General features: G+C 38.2%; 1 protein-coding gene across 2 annotated transcripts in view; it reads left to right on the top strand.

The window, feature by feature from the left end:
• rgs6 (regulator of G protein signaling 6) overlaps nucleotides 1–20,755 on the top strand; it is a 134,435-nt gene extending 113,680 nt beyond the window's left edge. Inside the window, exons 10-19 of one of the 2 annotated variants that reach the window (XM_037538039.1) lie at nucleotides 1,891–1,972; nucleotides 2,152–2,226; nucleotides 3,632–3,730; nucleotides 4,404–4,465; nucleotides 5,717–5,827; nucleotides 6,923–7,048; nucleotides 11,444–11,630; nucleotides 15,490–15,579; nucleotides 16,252–16,305; nucleotides 17,705–20,755. In XM_037538039.1, the coding sequence (XP_037393936.1) occupies nucleotides 1,891–1,972; nucleotides 2,152–2,226; nucleotides 3,632–3,730; nucleotides 4,404–4,465; nucleotides 5,717–5,827; nucleotides 6,923–7,048; nucleotides 11,444–11,630; nucleotides 15,490–15,579; nucleotides 16,252–16,305; nucleotides 17,705–17,755 (937 nt within the window). In that variant the 3' untranslated portion in view covers nucleotides 17,756–20,755. The remainder of the gene's footprint in view (nucleotides 1–1,890; nucleotides 1,973–2,151; nucleotides 2,227–3,631; nucleotides 3,731–4,403; nucleotides 4,466–5,716; nucleotides 5,828–6,922; nucleotides 7,049–11,443; nucleotides 11,631–15,489; nucleotides 15,580–16,251; nucleotides 16,306–17,704) is intronic. The other variant, XM_017692580.2, reaches the window with a different exon arrangement.
• The last annotated feature ends 546 nt before the right edge of the window (nucleotides 20,756–21,301 follow it).

The raw sequence follows: 21,301 nt of genomic DNA, 5'->3' as shown, positions 1-21,301 counted from the left end.
AATGAAGCCAATTCAGGAGAGCAGAACAAAATCAGCGAAGGAAAAGCGTGTGTGATGATGCTACAAATGTCAGTTACATAAGGGTGAAGTGGCAGGAATGGAAATGAATTAGCTCCACTCACTCACAGGTCCACGCTTTGATGAGGACGTGCACTCGTACTGTTCTTACAGTGGGGATCTGTACACTCAAACACTTTCTGGGTGTGTTACTGTTGGTGAGCGCTGTTCATACACAGGCAGTCAGAAAGAGTCACTCAGACACATCGATTTCATACACTGATGTTTAGTCACTGTTTTCGAAGGCAATGTTTTTCAGCCTAGTCTCTGTCTGCTGCATCCATAGCATGTCATTGATCACTATGCATAACGTACTTAGAGAAGGAGACCAAGTGGCTCAAAACTCACTTATAATAGAAGCTGTTTCTTTAGCCTCAATGATAAATGTGTTCTGAGTCACTGGTTTTCTGTTTTGTTTTGTTTTTTGCCAAGTGCTGGGAAAGGTGTCAAAATAATTGTCTGTGGTAATTAAGCATATGGTACAGACACAGCTGATACAGATTAGGTGGAAAAACACTGCAATGCTCCTTTAAAGGAGGAAAAACACAAAGAAATGAATGGATATTCCAACAAAGTAGGATGCCACATAGATCATCAGGGGAAGGCGAGGAAGTTCAGATGTAACCAAATTTAAATGTCACTGAGAAGAACTGTGTTGAAAAGGTGTTGAAAGTCTGACCTCAATGGATGGTCTGTGACAAGCAGGGAAAATAGGTCCTTTCGATCATTAAAGTAAAGAAAGAAACTAATATGTGCAATGATATCATATCAGTACTCATATATCATGATATCATATCAGGAATCATATCAGTACTGGCAGACTTAAAAAATGATTTGCATCAGGGAGATATTTTGGCTCGACCAGTAATTTAAACCAGTATTTGAAAATGGATTTATTCTACTTCAGAAGAGCACAGTGTTTAGGTGATGCTGAGCTACAGCACCAAAGCATCTGCATTTTACTCATTTTCCTGCATGTGTACACTCTCTGAAAAATTGGGTCTGACCCCCTGCCTTGACTCCAGACTTTTTGTTGCATTTTTCTGTTTTACAATTTTGGCTCATTAATAGGTAAAACTAGTCCCCTTTATCCTGGCAAGTGAATGTACTGAACCTTTAAAACTTATTTAAGGTGAATAATTGGACCTTAAGACTACTGTTTTACCTTTGAAGGCACATTACATTGCAGATACGTACATTAAAAATGTTGCATATCAGCATCGGCCCACAATTAAACTATGAAAAAAACAAAATCTGATTGACGCATTTGAAAACAATGTAAATACATGGTAGACACATCTATGGCTGCATCACAACAACTGAACTCTGAATTACTGCTCCAAAAAAAAATCCTTGGGCTGTTAATGGAGTCATCTTTTACTCTAATGCTGCTCGCATGGACCACTAGGAGTATCACTTTAATGAATGGCTTATACGCTTCAAATGTCCGTTTCAGTCAGAAGTAGCATCAAATCAAGTCAAAATCTCAAACGGCTCCATACTCCCTCAACAGTGTGCTAGCTATGTAAGTTTGAAATTCCAGCTTCTCCAGCCAAATCGTGCACTATTTGCTGAGTAGGGATGTGGCTGAATCCCAAATGACTCATTTTTAGTTATTGTTAAGCACAGTTGTGGTGCAGGAGCGAACTGATTGCTTCATCAAACTAGAAAATATGAGTAAGCAGTCTGACAGTCATCAAGCCTAGAAAAAGATCTACAACATACTGAAACACTTTTAGTTCTTTATTTCCTGTTTGCATACATTTTAGTATGTGTGGTTGCACAAAATTATATTACTACATCCCATAATATCTTTCCTCTGTGATCATTTAGGATCGACAGAAAAAAGGACAAGACGGAGAGAAAGATTCTCGACAGTCAAGAAAGAGCCTTCTGGGATGTCCACCGACCAGTGGTGTGTGTAGATATGGATTACCACATAAACACACACAAAATTTCCACACTGATTTGTTAATCTTTAAAAAAAAAACAAGTCTGTTAATATAATATGTGACATATCGACACAATACATAAGCACACTTTATGGGTAATGTAGATTAGTGAGAAATGAATGACTGATCATGTGACCCACAGCCAGGCTGTGTCAACACCACAGAAATGGACATCAGGAAGTGTCGACGCATGAAAAACCCCCAAAGAGTCAAAAAGGTAGTGTATGTGTCTGTATTTGTGTGTGTGTTTGTGTGATTGGGGTGGGGGAAGTGGGTGTCTTTGTAAGAGTTTAGGTCAATATTTGACTGTGATATTAGTTAGTGGTGCACAATTTATTGTTAAGATATGAAAAGTAAAGGTACTTTGGGTTCTTACAGATTTTGTATAACATCATTCTGATTAACAGTCTCTGTTAAGGAGATCTGTGTGACTGGAAACTGTGACTTTAAATTTGAACAATTGTGGTGTGAGCAAAAGTTTGTATGTAATCTCAGAACTTATTTAACTGCTAAGGCCTTAACTGACTCTGGTTAGGACTGCTTAGGCAGATCAAGAATTAACATTAGGTATAGTCAACTGATGGCAATTGCAGGGTGTAGTAAATTCTCTGACTCATCAAACTTTGTGGTTGTACACAACAAACATTGCCTCCTTAAAGCAGCTGGCTGAAGATCTAAAAATGAAGCTGATTAATGGCTACAAAGCAGAGAGAGTCCATAAAAAGATATTGGTGATGGAAAAAAGATTAATCAGAGTCATTAAATTGAAAGATTATCTGCAGCCTCATCACAAATAGTCAAAGCCAGAGGGTTCATGAAAAACATTGTACAGGTAGATGGAAGAATGGATTCCATTAAATATCAACAAATTGTAAAAGCAAATGTGACACAGCCAGTGAAGAATCTGAAACTGAAAAGCTGGCTTTTACAACAGGACAACGATTCAAAACATATCTTAAAATTCACCATGAACTCCTTCATGGGAAACCGTTGAGTAGATTTGAAGCATGCTGTTCATGCTTAGTGGGTTTAGAGTAGTGGGTGACTAAATGCTCAATTCCTAAAGGAGGAGCAGACTCCTAGCTAGCTACAAAAAATGTTTGCTACCAGTGATATCTGCCAAAGGGGTGTGATTAAGTACTGATGTAGTAGGGTGTCCAAACATTTGCACATGCTGCAAAAATGTTTTTTTTTTTTCATTTACTATTGTTTAATTTCAAAAAGCAACAAAATGTGTATTTTGGCCAGAGGTGCCCAAAGGTTTGCCCGCAGCCATAGCTGTTCATATCTCAGTCACACAGAGTTTCTAAAAGAATTTATTTATCAACACACTCATCAGTAACTCAAAGTACTTTTATTTTTGATACGCAAGTACATTTGCATGCATACATTTGTATTTCGACTCCAGTTACATTTCACCAAGAGTGTTTCTACTTTTTTCCTCTGGAAAGTGCATGACTCTGAAACTAACACACACAAACAGAAAAGCAGTGTTCAGTGTGTTACTGGGTCACAGAGGTGTGTGTGTGTGTGAGAGAGAGAGAGAGAGAGAGAGAGAGAGAGAAAGAGAGAGGAAAGTGTGATAGTGATTTATTTCTCTTTCTGTGTGTGTGTGTGTGTAGTCAGTGTATGGAGTGGCTGAAGACACACAGACACAGAGTCCTGTACACACACACCCGCAGCCCAGCAGGAAGGACACCAAAGAGGACGTAGAGAAAGAGGTGAGTGTGTGTGTGTGTTTGTGTGTGTGTATATACGTGTGTATGTATGTTTGTGTGTGTCTGTGTACATGTGTATGCGTGTGTGTATGCATGTGTGCGTGCGTGCGTGCATGTGTGTGCGTTGTATTTCTTCTTTACAATATGAATGCATATGAAATTTCATGCACTCTGTTGTAAGAAAACATTTCATTATATGTAAACAGCGTATTTACAAATAAGTGTCAGCCAAGCAGTTACACACAATGAAACACTGCATTTTTAAAAAATAAACAAATGACTTAGTAAGGTATGGGAATGAGATGCTAATGAACGGCAATGATGTAGTAAGGCATGATCTCGTTTCCACGCCTTGCTAACTTTTGGCCACAACTTAATTATCTCATTCTCATGCCTTACTAAATCATGGCCACGCTTTAGGATCTCATTCCCATGAGTTAATAAAGTGCAACCATGCATTATTTTTATTCATATGGGATGTCACCAGCAGGGCTCTGTATAATTGTTCCATTTTATAATGTAAAGTATTCAGTCAGTAGTAAAGTCTGGCTGTTAAGAACATTTTTTTTTCGTCTTCTATAGACTTACTGTGTTCAAGATACAAGGTTTACTTAATACAGTGGCGATATCTTAAAGGAAAGTGACAAAAGCTAAAATGCATTTCACCACCTTGCAGATTTTATTCCTGAACACTCAGCTGGACAGACACTGTATGAAAATGTCCAAAGTAGCAGAAACGTAAGTGGAATTTTCTACTTCCCAGAACTTTCTGATCTACTCAACACTTTTCAGGCCTGAACAGTGAGAACAAAGTGGTTCCTGCAGAAAGAGAGGAGTGTGCAGAAAATCCTCTCCTCTCCCAGCGGTGCGTGGTCCCAGCTCATCCCTCGCTCAGGAAACTCTTAAAAGCTCTTTCGCTCTCTACAGCTAATCAATACACACAGCCGCAGCTGTGAGAGGAACTCCAGATGAAGACTTTCAACATTTAACTTCTCTTCACAAACAGCATACAGTCCTCATAGCTTAGTGTCCCTGCGTAGTCTCTCTCTCTCTCTCTCTCTCTCTCTCTCTCTTTCTCTCTCTCTCTCCTGTGCTGTTGCAAGGTGTCTATATTGTTCAGACCATATTGAACTGTAGAAGTACTGTATGAATGCAGGTTTATATATAGTTGAGTTGAGGAAATTGAATTTTAGACAATGGACTTTGCTGTTTTCTCTAAGCATCCCAAAGACGTTCTGTTGCCTCATCACTTTTTGGTTGTAGTTAGAATTGGAGGGAAGAGAGATTCTTGAATCTGCATTTCTCTTTTGTTCATCAGCAGCACCATCTTGAACCACTGTACCAACACAATACAGCAGGCTCTTACTCAGCAGTTTCCTCCAGCAGGGCTGGATGTATAGAGGCTTTTTTTCATTTTTTAATTTGGTTTCACTGGTGTAAAAGCCGAACTCTGATGTGGTTCGTATTTACTTTTAAATGCGTTCTTAGAACAGAAATTAAAACTTTTTTTAACCCCTAAAAAAAAAAGACCACCATGTTCACTGTGCATGTTTATAGTGGGCTTTACTCATATATCAGTTGACCAAAAGTACTGACATGCAGTTTTCTTTGTGTCAGCAAAAATAATGCCCAAAATTAGCAGCCTTTTTAGTAGTGGCATCACTGCTATTACATCATCTTCAGATTCAAAAACAGTGTTGGCCACAAAGTCTTTAGACTGGTCAGGCCCTGGCTTATAACCCTACAAGTAGCTCTTATCACCTTCAAATGTTTCTGAATAGAGCAAAATATATTCCTTTTTTTTTGTTAAAACAATGTTTTCACTGTTTTACACTTCCATGGCAGTTTGTAGATCAAGTTGTATTAGATAGATAAGTGTTTTGACAAGAGGTATTTATGAATGTTTGGAAAAAACATACATAAAGATTAACATACATGGTTAAAGGTTAAGGGTTTTGGATTTGGTGATGATGTGGAGTTTGTCTTTAGGCTGATGAGCTACACAGAGCAGTATCTGGAGTATGACCCGTTTGTGTGCCCCCCTGAGCCATCCAACCCCTGGATCAGTGACGACTGCACTTTCTGGGAGCTGGAGGCCAGGTTTGAGTCCCTCTCTTTCCAACATGTTTTTCTTCCCATATTATCCTCACATCTCTACTTCCAGGGCTTTTCCCTCTGAATGTGAAACCAGTGGTTGTGATGTTCACAACACAAATAAAGCCAATAGTATAGTATCATGTAAATAGTTTTTATATGTAATGTTGATGATGGTAAAACAGTGATAAACATACATTTTCCTTTGGGACTATTTTGCCAACGCTCTGCATGTACCTCCCTGCCACAAATGGATTTTTAAAATATGCTTTAGGCCAAAACTTTCACAACCATTCTAACACAATGTCTCAGCACCAGGCATCATATTTGTAACTATGTTGTGTAATATTTTAATATGAGGAAGCTTTAAGAGGCACTAAACCCTGATGTTTGGTTCCTATAACCACCACTGAGAATGAATTTAAGTTTGCAAGTTTCTCTACAACATCACACTATTTGCTGTGATTTTGTCTGCATTGTAAAGATGAAAATCTGTGGAATTTCCCTGTAGGTGATTATATAAATATTGTAATTGATAAAAAGTGGATGGAAACTACAAATACTGGGTTTTGTCAAGCAAATCTTACATTGTATTACAGTGTATTTATATATTTGGCAGACACTCTTATCCAGAGCAATTTAATCATATTTCAAATGTAGCCAAATGTAGCAAATTAAGCACATTCATGCACACAAAATCACTAGTTTCTTAATTTTTAATTTGTTTTAATAAAATAATGTTGGTGCTTCCTGAACAAATGAAAGCTGACTGCTCAGATAAATGAATTTTTCATATTCCCACTGTACTGTACATCTATCTACATATTCACACACTGTCATATTATGTAGTAAAGAAATTTGGTAACTACAGGGACTCCAAAGCAAACTTGTTGAGCTATTCTTAGGTTATAGAAGTGTAATAAAACTTTGGCCCTGCCAGCGGGCCCTAGCCAATTGCAGATTAAAAGTATACTCTGTTGTGGACGTTTATAGTTATACCATTTATGTGTTGGCATTTCTGTTACTGTCACAGTACATACTGTCACAGGACATACTCACCCACTCTTTCACTCTCTCTTATTCTCTTTGTTCATCTCTCAGTAAAGACCCCAGCCAGCAGAGGGTGAGGAAATGGGGTTTTTCACTGGATGAGGCTCTGAAGGACCCAGTGGGCCGTGACCAGTTTCTTAAGTTTCTTGAGTCTGAGTTCAGCTCGGAGAACCTGCGGTGAGGCCCAAGCTCATCTCTTCCTCTCCGACTGCATCTCTGCTTGTGCTTGTGTTTTCTTCTTCCTACTTTGACCCCATTTACACCTGGTCACTTCATGCCTCCCAGTACAACCAAAACTACTCCCCATGCAGTATGCCACTGAGCATGTGATCTGTGTCTAACCCTCGTGGACCACTTTATCCTCTCAACAGGAGCTAAATTGGCCTTTTCTTTCTTGGGTCTTCTGTGGGTGAAGCATCTGAAGCTGAGATCAGCAAAATAGTCACCAACATTAAAAAAAATCAATTTGCATGAAATAAACCTACAGTATTAAGATATTCGTTAACTTAATGATGATGCTTGTATTTGCTCATGCAAATTAGGTACAGTCAAATTAATGGAAAAGCCTAATGAAGCCGAGATCAGCAAAATAATCACCAACATTAAAAAAATCGATTGCATGAAACAGACCTACTGTATTAAGATATTCGTTAACTTAATGATGACACTTGTATTCGCTTATGCAAATTATGTATAGTCAAATTAATGGAAAAGCCAACATAAGTCTACAAAGTGTTTTAGTAAAGTTTTTGGCCACCACAAGCTACCAGAAGATGCTTCAGTGCATGTTGGCATAGTTCCTAGTAGTCTCTGGAACTATGCTGGAGAGATGGAACACCATTCTTCCAAAAGATATTTCCTCAACTGGCATTTTGATGATTATAGTGGTGGAGAGTGCTGTTGGACCCAAACCTCTTGTAAGTGTTAATTTAGACTGAGATCTGGTGACTGTGAAAGCCTAAACTTCAAATTCTATGACTCCCCTTGCCCCTTATGTCATCCTGGAAGGGACTCCATTAGGATGGAAATAGTTTATCATAATATAAAGATGATCAGAATAACTGTATTGATTAGCAGTGATCCTTACCTCTGAGTGCACAGATGGACACCAACTACGCTAGCAAAATCTCCATGTAGCATCTCTCTATATGTCCAAAATTATCCAGACATCCCTCCTGACACAACTTGTGAAGTCTTCATAGAAAAGAATTGCTAATAGAATGGGATGCTGTAGAGCAGCAACACATGAGCTTAAGCTCACTGTGCCCAGTGCCGTGTACCGACTACAGGGGTATTAAGCCCTCCAGCACTGGACTGTGGAGCAGTGCAACAGTGATGGAGCTCCTTCAATTCCCTTTGGGATGAGTTGGACTGGAGTTTATGATCCAGAACTAATCATCAACATCAGTATCTGACCTCACTAATACTCATGTGGCTGAAAGCATTTAAATCTTCACAGCAATGCTCCAACATCTGGTGCAAAGCCTTCCTAAAAGAGTAGAGTCTGTTACTGAAGCAAAAGGGAGGAGAAACTCACTATTAACACCCTTGTTTTTAGAAGAAACACAGGATGAGGTGGTGTCTGTAAAGTTTTGGATGTGCTGTGTAAGCAGTTTTTTGACTAGAACCTTTGAATTGAATTCTACTCTGGTGTACTGTGACCAAATTTAAGCACCTGCATGTCACCAAAGCAGCGCTGTGCTAAATGATTTCAGATATAGGAAACACAGTTCTTCCGGTGTTCACCAGGCAACTGTCCTTGCTACTGCCTGTGACAGAGGATCATTAGCGGGTCAGAAGGGATCAGCGGATCTCTGTGAATGGGGCCTGCCTGGGACAGGAAGGCCCTGAAGTGAGCTATAGAGATAACACTGAGATCATGGAGCCTCGGAGCAACTGCAGCAGAGATAAAACGGTGCCTGTCTGTAGCCACCCTTCTGTCTCCACTCTCCACTATCTCCCCTATCTCCTAGCCTCAATCTAATAGCTTCTAGGGGAGCTGTCTTATGCAGGCCTATGCCACTTATGAAACTGTGAGGTGAGTGGATATGATATGTACTCTAGACTGCCTGGCTCTCCCTGGGGCTCCTCAATAGCCTAAAATGCTTCAATATTGCTGCCTCTGCTGAGATCAATAGAGATACAGCGGAGTGTTACGTGAGGACAGAAGGAGAAATTGAACATTTTGCCTCCTCTCTCTCTCCTCATTGTGAGTACGGGATGTTCTCTACACAGCTTAGTTTTGTGGTTTATGAGTGCACTAATGGAAAAAGTACCACTCTGGCGATGTCAAGTGATGTTCCAAGCTTCCATTATGCTGTGCATGTAGTACATGTAGTTTATATTTAATCATTTGTTCATATATCCCTAATTTTACCAGGAAAAGCCTATTGACATTTTTTATTTGTACTTTTTAATTCTAAGGTTCAGTTCAGGCCCATTTATTTAAAATACTACATTTCTCATGCAAAAATTGATTTCTATGAATGTTATTCTACTTGTTTCTCTTTGCCTTTATTCAGCAAAGTAATTTATTATTTATAACCACTTTGCTAAGGATATAATACATTTAGTCTGCAAAACATGCTGGCTGATAAGTGTGCACCAGCTATTCTCTGTACAGTGGGCTTCATGCATTTGTTAAGGACAGTTTTAAAATAGTTCAGTTCAGTTTTATTTCCATAGTATTTTGTATACCAGACACTGGACCACAGCAGTTTTAAAGAAGCCCAGCTCTCCCACATTCTTTCACTAAAGCACGTGTCAGTCTCCAGTCCTCATGGGTCAATACAGTGCAGACTTCAGCACAGTGCCTCGTTAAACACACCTGATTCAGCTCATGAGCTAATTAGCAAGGCCTTCATCAACTGAATACAGAATGTTAAATGTGGGTAAACATTAATCTCTGCAGCACTTTGGCCCAGAAGGTCCCCAGTTTGACATACCTGCACTAAAGGTCCCAAAAAAGGGTTGTTTGCATGATGTGTTAGAACAGAGGTACTTAATCCAAACCAAGCTTCCCGTCCAGGATTTTCTAATCACTGGTGACAAAATACTACAAAGCCAATCAGTCACATCAACACCAGTAAAGGAACAATATAGGGCTGGAAACTGGACTAAAGATCTGGATTTGAAGATATCTCCCTTAGAAGAACACTTGGTTTCCTAAAGAATGTTTAAAAAAATTGGTTCTTTAAAAAAGATCTGTGAGTGTAAAGAATTTTAAAACACTTCCATAAAATGTAAAGGTTGAAGGAAGAATCCCTTGAAGCACCATTATTATAAAGGTCTTTACACCTCCAAATCACCTTTCCAAACATTGTGCTCTAAAGAACCATCTTTTAAAAAGTTCCTTGGTGGCTATACCAGATAATGCAGATAGGATATAATTTGTGAAGTTTATAATGGGTTAATAGTTGAAAATAAAGCTTCTGGACATCCAGTGAATGACCTGCTTCAGGGGTTGTTTTTTGGCTGGATCAGAGACATTAGTGCTAGGTGAAGGGGTGCAATATGTTAGATGCACACTGGTACTGAACTTTGCAGAAAAGTAGAGTTTCATGAGGAGGGTTGGTGACCATTTCTATATAAGTAAAATATATTAGACACATATTAGATAATTAGTACAATTATGTACTTTAAGGAACTTTGATGCATTATTTAAAGGATATTAGATAATTAGTATAATTTATGTACTTTAAGAAACTTTGCTGCATTATTTAAAGGATGAGTTCGGCCTAAATAAATAAATAAACAAACAAACAAACAAACCCAAGTTGCCACTTACCCCAGCCATAGTCAAAGTTTGGAACTATGAGGCTAACATTGCTAATACTCAATAGTCATCTACACCCAAAAGTCACCATTTCTGAAAAAAAAAATTACCTCACCAAAACTCCTCTCAACCAAAAACCACACCCAGCTCTTCATTAAGGTCACACACACTTTGTTTTCACCACATATGGTTTAGAACACAGTGTGACTTACTGTGAGCTATAAAAATGAAAATTACTGGCACAGGCAGCCATTTTAAACAATACCAGGGCTGTACACACAAACAGGACTGATCTTTTATCAAATTTTTCTTTATTTACGACAGTCTTTGCACAAAAGCTGATTCTAGATCAGCACTCGTTCTCCTTAGGTGGTTTGTGAATACAGACCCTGCTGTCTAAAAGGCTGCTTGTAGCATTCAGCTATGCAACAAGGTTTTGTTCATTACAATAAGTCAAACTCAACTCTAAATCACATTGACAAGTCTGTGCAACCTTAACAAAGAGTTAAGAGAAGTTTTGGTTATGTATTTTCACACAAACATACTGTTTGGGTGGCTAAAAGTCTAGTGGTTGTTAGCAATGTTAGCCTTGCAGCTCCAGTTCAAAACCCAAGAAGCAAAATTTTTAACCTAAACATGTCTTGGCTGATCAACTATAACTGGGGTAAGTGGAAGTAAATTAGATTTCTTTGGCAGACTTCTCCTTTAATCAGTGGACATCACCTGTTTGTAAAAGATATGTTGAGAACATGTACCAGGGCTTTGGTAATCTTACCTGAGTGGTTTTGTCTTCATAGATTTTGGTTGGCGGTGCAGGATTTGAAGCGCCGCCCCCTACAGGACGTGCCAGCCCGTGCTCAGGAGATCTGGCAGGAGTTTCTAGCTGAAGGTGCTCCCAGCTCCATCAACCTGGACTCACACAGTTATGAGCGCACCAGCCAGAACCTCAAAGACCCCGGCCGCTACAGTTTTGAGGATGCCCAGGCAAGTCTATTCCGCTGACCACATTTACTGCTGAGAACTAAGATTGGTTCTTAAAGGTTACACCTGAATCCTTAAAGATAGTTCCAAAGTTTAGTAACATGTGGTATTGTATCCTCTTAATGCAGGCTTCCTAGTGAAATAGAAACCAGCATCTACACTTAGAAATCTTATTATCCATTTAGTCTGACTTCTCTGACACAAGGGACCTTACACTGGGTAAAGCAATGCAAATGCAAAAGTGCAGGCATGCATTCAAAAACAGTAGTTAAATCGCAGTAACAATAACAAGTGATTGAAATAAGAAGTACATTACCATTCAAAAGTTTGGAATCCATGTTTTAACAGTCAAGACCAATTTGGTTACAGGTTAATGTATAAAAGTGATTCTAATAAATGAGTCCTGAGTCTCAGGTTTCAAATAATTATTAGGATACTAGGAAGCTGTAAATAAAACTTTTATCTCATCAGTCTGTCTTGATGAATAGAGTCTTAAAAGATTCTAATTTAACTGAAAAAGCTATATAGCTTTGAGAATTACATCATATTATTAATATCCAGAATTCATTGTAAATATTTTGTCAGCTTGACAAAAATGCCATTTGGGAAGTAGTTTTTAATATTTAGGTATGTTATTAAGGTACATATGTTGTTAAAAAGTTGTGATTCCTATGCATGCATTTGCTCAACATTACACCTAAAGATGAAATCTTTAAAGCTAAAATTTTCAGCTTTGTTTGAAATTTTTGAAAACTAGATGCATGGACAGAATTTGAGACTGTGTTATTTACTAAAGCTGTGTACATTTTGGAAATGTGTAGACCACTTTGGTGGGAATATGTAATTGCATGCAACATGCAGAAGAACATTTTGTAGTGTAATTTTTGTAATGAGCAGATGAATCTGATGACTTCAAGCACTTTGATAGTGTATCAAGCGAAAAAACTCAGTCAAAGTTCATGTAGTCATGTAATGAAGGACATGTCTTCTCAGGATGTGAATGAATTATCATATATCATCATATCTTCATCAGTATAATGTTGATTTTACATTTGAGACCTTAAGATGTGGTCGGTCTGTGAGAAAAATGTTTGGTTTAACAAATTCTTCTGAAAATGTCTTAGTTTGATGATGTCTTCCACACATTGACTGTGGTCTTACACAACTTCTCCTTTGTCTTCCCTTTGAGAAATGAGCAACAATTCACTCTTTCCACCAAGCTCTTGAGAAAATTGAGCAAGTATTCAGATTTAAAATTAAAATATGGTGTATTGTAAAGATTTTCAGAGGCATCTCAGACATAGTAACATTTACTAGGCTATGAAGGACCAACTGGATAAACCAATTTGCTACAGAGATGCCCTACATTTTTGATTTTCAGACATTCAGGGGATCCAAGAGGTTAGAGGCCCAAGACTCCCCAGAACCCTCTATATTTTGCACCATAGATGTGGTCTGAAAATCTCTTGCAAAATCAGACCCCTTTGACTTTAAACTTTCTATTTCAAGCTTTACAGGGCAACTCAAGGTAGCGCATGCAGCTTTAATAAGAAAATCACTTAAAAGGCAGAATTAACCATTATTTCCCTCTGTGTTAATGGGATAAAGTGACAAATGGTTTGCATATTAGAGATATTTAAAAAAAAAAAAAAACTCTTTTGGGTTTGACACATAGTAGTTTGTGGTCTTTTGAATTCAGCAGAAACAAATCAGTTGTTGATCATTAAAAGTGGCTTTCAAGTGTCAACAGCACTTAAGGACAGCCTGAGCTGCAGACAAACTGTTTTCTTCAGCATTTTGGTTAATGAAAGGGAAGAATGCTGTGAGTGCACTAAGAGTGTATAGGTCTTGTTCCACACTTTCAGGATCTTCTGGAGACACTTTAGCTTGTATGCGCCTGCCTCTCTTACTAAAACCCATCATTACATATTTGGTGTTCTTTGATTTTATTTTCTTGATGCGGAAAAAAACATTTCCCTTTGATTCTTCACTAAAATTTGTCCAGAAATAGTTGTAATATGTCAGAGAAACAGGGCCAAAGTAAAAGTAAACTAGGGAGACTTGCATTTCTTGATTGTAAGCTGTGCTAATTACATGACATTTTAAACTACATTTTAAATACAAATGTAATAAGAGTAAACAACTACTTAAATATATTGACATATAACTACATGTTAAATAAATCTACTGATTAAAGGTACAGTATATTAGGCTAGAGTTCATTACATGCATCCTTGCATGGCAAGCACAGAGCAGCTGCATGAGTGGGTAAGAACAGCCACTTTTTAATTTTAAAAAACTATAAATCAATGTAAAAGGTCAGCATATGGGAAAGTTAGAAATTTGGCTGAACAAACAACCCTACAAAAGTTTCTTTTTCTTGATGTATTTAATTTGTCAGACCACAACAGCAGTTGAGTAAAAATCAAAAGCAAACACACAACTACGCAATCTTCTTAGACCAACATTGGCAGTACTGTTGAAATCAGTGTCTTTCAACATGCACTGCCATGGGACACCACCTCTCCAAACAAGGTGTGTCAAGTTTCTTTCCCACTTTCCTGCTTCGCTAGCAAATTCCAATCTACCTCTGGAAGCGATGTCAGCACAAGAACTGTTCATAGGGAGCTTCAAGGATTTTGTTTCCATGGTTGAGCAGCTATACTCAAACCTAAGATCACCCTGTATAGTGCCAAGCTAAAGCTGGGGTGATGTAAAGCACAGAATTGTTGGATTCAGTCATGGAAATGCATTCTCTGGAGAGATGAATCATACTTTAGCATCTGGTACTGTAAGTTTGGCAGAAGCCAGAGGAACGTTATCTGCCGAATGCATAGTTCCAGCGGTAGAGTTTGGTAGAGGAGGAATAATTGGCTAGGGCTGTTTATCTTTGTTAAAGCCCCAGCGTTGGAAAATACTACTGCTACAGCATACAATAGTGTTCAAGAGAATTAAGCATTTCCAACTTTGTGGCAAAAGTTTGGAGAAGGCCCTTTCTTGTTTCAGTATGACAGACTTAGCAAGAAGGGAGCTCCATAAAGCAATGGTTTGCTGAATTTGGTGTGGAAGAAATTGACTGGCCTGCACAGAAACTGACCTCAGTCCCGATGAACATACTGTAGATTGGGATGAACTGGAACAGTGAATGTGAGCCAGGCCTCATCACCCAACATCAGTGCCAAATCTTACTGATGATTATTTGATTAAGTTCAAGTGAATCTCTAAAGCATGTTACAAAATCTTGTGGCTTCTCAGAAGAGTGGAAATTGTTGTAGCAGTAAAGGAGGGATAATCTATATTAATGTCTTAGGTTTTGAAATGAGATTTTCAAAAGCACATGTGGGTGTGATGTGGCTGCATAATCTTGGCCATGCAGTTCTTCTTTGGTGTGGTGGTGCAAATTGTGCAAACTGGTTCATAACCTTCTTTTTTCATCTGCATTTTGGAATTTTGGGTTTAGCAATGACATTCAGCAGATACCTGTCAGAGAGTAAACCATGTCAAAGATGAACAATATTTGGGTTTATTCTTGGGCTGAGAAATTAGCTTAGGTTTCTTTCACAAAACAATGCACAGTTTATCTGCTGCCTCTTTGGGCTCAGAATGTTTCTGTATCAGCATATTTTCAGACAAAGACATATTCCTTTTAAGAAAAACTTGCTTACATATCAGCCAATTATTGAGTGGGAATAGCCCATGATTGTGTTAACAAATGACTCTCTGAGGTTCACTGTTTTTCTTCCTCTGCTACAAGCAAGAGGATAAACTTTCACTTTATTATAAAATTCCAACTCAAAATCCATCCACACTCCCTGAGAGACCCATCAGCTCACAGTAAGCCTTTTTATCTTCTCATTCTCAGGACCACATCTATAAGCTCATGAAAAGCGATAGCTACACCCGCTTCTTGCGCTCCAGTGTGTACCAGGACCTCCTGCTGGCCAGAAAGAAGGTACGTCAAAACCTCAGTTTCATTTCACCCAGAATCCGCATGCCCTGGGGAAGGGATATGAAGGCAAGCGTTTGCAGAATTCTGATGCAAGCTTTCATGCCAGCAAGCATCATTTTGGGGACACACAAGATTTTTTTAGTCTTCTGGAGAGAAAGCATGCAACAGTTCACAACAGAAGTCATGTTATAACATAGAATTTACAATTCATATCTCTGCCAGTGTGAAAGCTTTAGACCCGTACCCAAACGTCTCTCTGTCCCATAATCCTTTATACACTTCACTAGTGGCCAGGCTACTAAAACCAAGGGTCAAATTTATGGAGATTTATAACCTCTACTTTATAGCTAAAAGATATTCTATAACCAGTTAAGAAGAGTGAGCAGAGATGCTTTAGAATTTGTCATACAGCACAGAACAAATCCAGATGAATCTGACCTGGAAGCTGTCAGACTAACAGTTATATGTACAGAGAACTTATAATTTAATATATGATAAATTGAGGTTTTGGTATTTGATGGTATTTGATGATGCTATTTGAGGTTTTGGTATTTGATGTCTAAGAATACAGAAGTCTTCATTTATGAATATCCCTTTTTTATTAAAAAAAAAATAGGATGTTGATTATAAGGTAACTCGATGTGAACCCTTTCTGTGTGTGTACCTTCTCTACAGCCTGAAAGTGAACAAGGCCGTCGCACTTCTCTGGAGAAATTCACCCGCAGTGTGGTGAGTGGGGCTGCCATTCTGAACCTGATGATGCAAACAAATAATTCATTGTTAGCTACAGAATGAATTTCACTGAAAGCTCTTCAGGCATAACCAACAACTTATGTTAATGTGCATTTTTTGAAGATTCAATCAAATTTTACGACTGTTTTATTTTGTTTGTCAACAACTAAAACAACATGAGACATTTATTCATGTTAAAAATTGTGCACCCCTGTTGTATTTGGGGACAGCATAGTGTAACACATTTTGTTTTTTTACTGAATATTTAAAATTAATGTGTGCATGTTGCTGACTAGGATCTAGAGATGTCCGATCTATCGTTTTTTTAGCATTCGATTGATTTGTGAATCACAAGAAAATTAACAATTGTTAATTTACATCAGGAAAATACATTGTACTCATTGTTTACTTTGAGCAGCTTAGTTGTGACACTATGTTAAAACTAACCTCCCCATGCGGAGGCTGTACTTTAGGCCAGTTAGCTCTCATTGTAAGTAATATGCATACTTTACAATGGTGCTGTGTTATAATGCACACTGGAGTCCAAAAATCAAAGGCCACGTTAAAAATAAATAAATAAATATATATACACTGACCATGTCCACTGAAGCTCGTGTTCAGATGGCTCTCAGGTGGATTTGATCTTTTTAATCACAGGTTTTTTTTGTCTTTGCTTAGTTTTGTGGGAAAATGGTACAAAACAACTGTTATCTCTTGAAAAAGAAATCAAATGTATTTTTTTCCATGTTAATGTCGTTTCTAAACTCTCAGAACTTGTATTGCGCTTGTTAGGGATATTAATGATTAACTAATTAGCCTATAACTGACAAATACATAAATGTTCAACCAATGCTCTCCATTAAAAAGTGAATTTAATGTCTGATAAACAACTGATACTTGAATAGTCAGATTTCTTTCATTTAACTGGCTGACTGTCCAGACGTTTTTGAATCATATGCATGAGAACACAAGAAAACTAATTTTCTCTGAAGCCTTACACAGTGATGTATAAATCACTAGGTTTTCTAGAGTCAGTTATCATCACAATGATATGATGAATTCCATGCTTTTTGGCTCATTGACCAAGAGTCAACCTGACCGTCATTGGAATCGAAAAGTATCTGCTGCTCATGTGAACATGTTGGTATTTCTCAGCAAAAATGACCTTTAGGACATTTACCCACATGACACAGTGCTACAACTGACTCTCTTTTAATCTAGCTCTGGTCAGACTATACATACATACTTATATACCTGTGTCCCTAATAATGGTTGGTTACCAGTAAAAAGAATGGATGGATATTGTCTCAGTATTGCTCAATGTTCCTTGTCTTTCATTTGCATTTACCTGGATGGATATTGTCTCAGTATTGCTCAATGTTCCTTGTCTTTCCAGGGTAAGTCTCTGACAGGGAAGCGCCTGACAGGCCTCATGCAATCCTCCTGACGAGGCCTGGGACTGGATTAACCCAGCCAAGCCCACAGGAGCTGCGGTCTGCTGGGGTGAACGTAGTATGACTGTAGTCATCTACTCAGCCAACATATGGACCAGCTGCTAGCTATCCTGACAGTGCAGCTATGGACTCTAGATGGCATGCAATAAGTCAACGAAAACCTTACAAACGGGGACAGTGTCATCTGTATTTAACCAATTATATACAACCTTTGATTCAGCTACCATGACTGCACATATGAATGTCAGATTTTTACTTCCAGGATTACCATGTGTTTATTTGATATTTCTTACCAGCAGTGATGGTGGGAATGAACACCCACTGCCTTGATTGCCATTTAAAAATACCCTTTACCCCCCAGTTCATCCTCTTTTTCATGACTGGAGATGTGAAGAGTGGTGATATGCTAAGCCAGTATGTGAGCGGATGGTAGTGCGAGTGGGTGGTCCAGAGGGACGTGTGCCTTCTAGGCTGCAGAACATTCCAAAAGAAGAGAAAAAAGTAGCAAGGGCTCCTCGTCTCTGTGTACTCTTGGCAAGGTTTGCACAGTTTTTGATATGACCATATTGTGTTTGTAAGAGAAGTTGTTTGAAGTGTTAATGGATGCAGTACAACCTAGCTGGATTCTAATCGACAGTCTGATTTGAACCTTCTTCTTCTTCACAGTTCATGGAAACAAGATACAATGTACAATGTTGTCGCAGGTTTTGCTGCATTATGAAATTCCTGAGCAGAGCTGTATAGAACAGCAAGGAGCACATGGAAGTGATTATGACTGTCCCAGTCAATCTCGATGAGGGATTAACTCTTTTTAGCACAATAACCAAACAAATGATAAACTCTCCTACTGACATTTGCAGATGTATAAACTTCAGTTCCAAAAAAGATTACAGTATGTGAAATGTTAATAGTCAAAAAGCAGTGACAGGGAAATCCTGTTTGACCTGTATTAAATTGAACACAGTACAATACACAATGTTTTATGTTTTGTTTAATGAACTTTATATATTTTTTCTAAATATTTATGCACATTGCAAACTTTAACATGTTGCAAAAAAGTTGGGACTGAAGAATGTTTACTATCACCTTTAACAGGACTTCATAATTGTTTGGGGACTAAAGACCTCAATTCATCTAGTTTTGCAGAGTTTATGCCATTTTTCCATTGTACAAGTCTTCACCAATGCAACCATACAGAGCATTCCTTGGTTGACATATTTTGGGCTTATAATGCAGCACACATTTTCAGTGGGAGACAGGTCTGAACTACAGGCAGGTCAGTCTAACACCGGCATTCTCTAATTGTGCAGCCATGCTGTTGTAACACATGCAGAATTTGGCTTGGCATTTTCTTGCTGAAACAAACAGGAACGTCCCAGAAAAAGACATCAATGTTGCCACAAAATGCATATGTACCCCTCAGCTTTAATGGTGCTTTTGCAGATGGGCAAATTACCCACCACATACCCCCACACCATGATAGACCCTGGCTATGCTGGTATGCTCGTTTTTCTGAAAAAGTTTTATCTGAAAGGTTAAATTGTGTGACCACATCTCCACAGTGCATCAGTACATTCCAGATGAGCTTAAGCCCAACAAGTTAATGGCACTTCTGGATATTGTTGACATATGGCTTCCGTGAAATACAGTCTTGTTGTTGTGAAAGCCGTAAAGAAGTGTTTACTGGCAGTAGTTGGTCAAAGTATACTTAAACCTGTTCAGAGGGTGAAACAACCCTACAATTAATGCAAATGCATGCTAAAGAGGGGAGCATCAACCTATCTTTGGTCATAAACCAATAAGCCTTTCCTGGATACTATTTATATATCAGCATGATTGCATCACTTGTTTAAGATGTTCTTTGAACATTTAACAACATTCCCAGTCTTAAATTGTTTCTGTCCCAACTTTTTTGGAACATGTTGCAGGCATTAATTTCAGAATGCATATATATTTACAAAAAAAACAATGAAGCTAATGAGGTATAACATATTGTCTTTATATTGTTTTAATTTAAATACAAGTCAAAATGGATTTACAAATCACTGCTTTTTGTTTTATTTGTATTTCATGTACTATCCCAAGTGTGGAAATAAGATTTATAGTAAGAAAAAAAGTTTGAAGGGTTTATTCATACATATTTTTTATACAAAGCATCTTAGCTATGAACTAAAAAGAGAAGTAACCTACCTAAACCTAATGTAGAACTATATATGTGTCAAAACCACGGATGTAGCTGGTCCATGTTAAGTGTATTCATCTAGCTTGCCTGCCCAAATGAAAATGTAAATATAGTCTGAATGTTAAAGATGTATGCTTTCAGAGTAGTATTATGAAGGTGATAAAACACATATATTATATTACACCCCTCCAAAGATGGTCTGCACACACAGAGGACCACAATAAAGGACAGAGTCCTTTACTCACAGCAGAGACTGTCCAGGCTTGTGGGCATTTTTCATAGGTTTTCAGCGCTGCCTCATTCAATCTGCTGGACCTGGACTGCTTGCTGTTGCTGCCACTTGTGGAAAGTTGTGTAGCACTGCCAGACATGCATATAAAAGAAACTACAGACCCTCTAAGGCCCTTCCTGGTCAATATCAGCTCATGGACTGCCAGGCGGGTGGCCGAGAGACACTACGGAATGTGTTTTCTTCTTGTGTTTCCAGCTAGAACTGCTTTGTTGACAGTGTATTTAGACTGAAGCGGTGGAAACAATGTATGTATACATTACAGCCACTCTGCATATAGAGAACGCTGTGTAGAAGAAGTCTGAGAGTGAGTATATAATTAGAGGCACAAGTGCTGCAAAGAAGCACAAAACTATGCATGGGATATTTCTAAATAATATTTCTTTACAGCTTTTAGTTTTTTTCAAAGATAAAAATGAGTATCAGTGGATTACGATGAATAGAAGGACGTGACGTCCAGAGTCAACTAATAAATATTCAGTATCTATTTGAAGAGTTCTGATTTTCTTCTTGGGTTCTTGATTATTGTTGTTGCTTGCTAGTCTAAAAGATGCTTCCTGAGAGGCATAACTACACTCTTAATAGGAGTGCATGGTTCTTCAAAAAAAAAAAAAATTCTATGTAGCACCATGAAAGGTTTCTTCAGGTTGATGGAGAATGTGCTGTAGGTGGTTCTTTTTGAAAAGGGATCTATATAGCACTAAAGGGTCCTTCTACTGTAACAAGCTTGACATCATAGCGATAGCAGAAGTCGACTTTTCAAAAAGGTGCTATGTAGGACCATTTATCAATCTCCATCAATCTGAAGAACAATTTCATGATGCAAAGAACACCTTAATCATGCAAAGGGTTCCTTGAGTGTTAATGGTTCTACATAGAACCATTGTCTTTACTAAAGAACCCTCTTTTTCAAGTGTATGTCAAAAATTTTCCTTGCAATTGTAATATTTCTGTTCAAGAGCGTTTAAAATCTGTTTGAGGAGATTAAAAACTAGTTACACCTTTTACGGAGGACAATAATCTGGGTGGTCCGAAGGTGGACAAGCAGTGGCAAACAGTTAGTGGGTT

This window comes from Pygocentrus nattereri, chromosome 4 (assembly GCF_015220715.1).
Source record: "Pygocentrus nattereri isolate fPygNat1 chromosome 4, fPygNat1.pri, whole genome shotgun sequence".
Lineage (NCBI taxonomy): Eukaryota > Metazoa > Chordata > Actinopteri > Characiformes > Serrasalmidae > Pygocentrus > Pygocentrus nattereri.
This window is presented reverse-complemented; position numbering and strand designations above follow the sequence as displayed.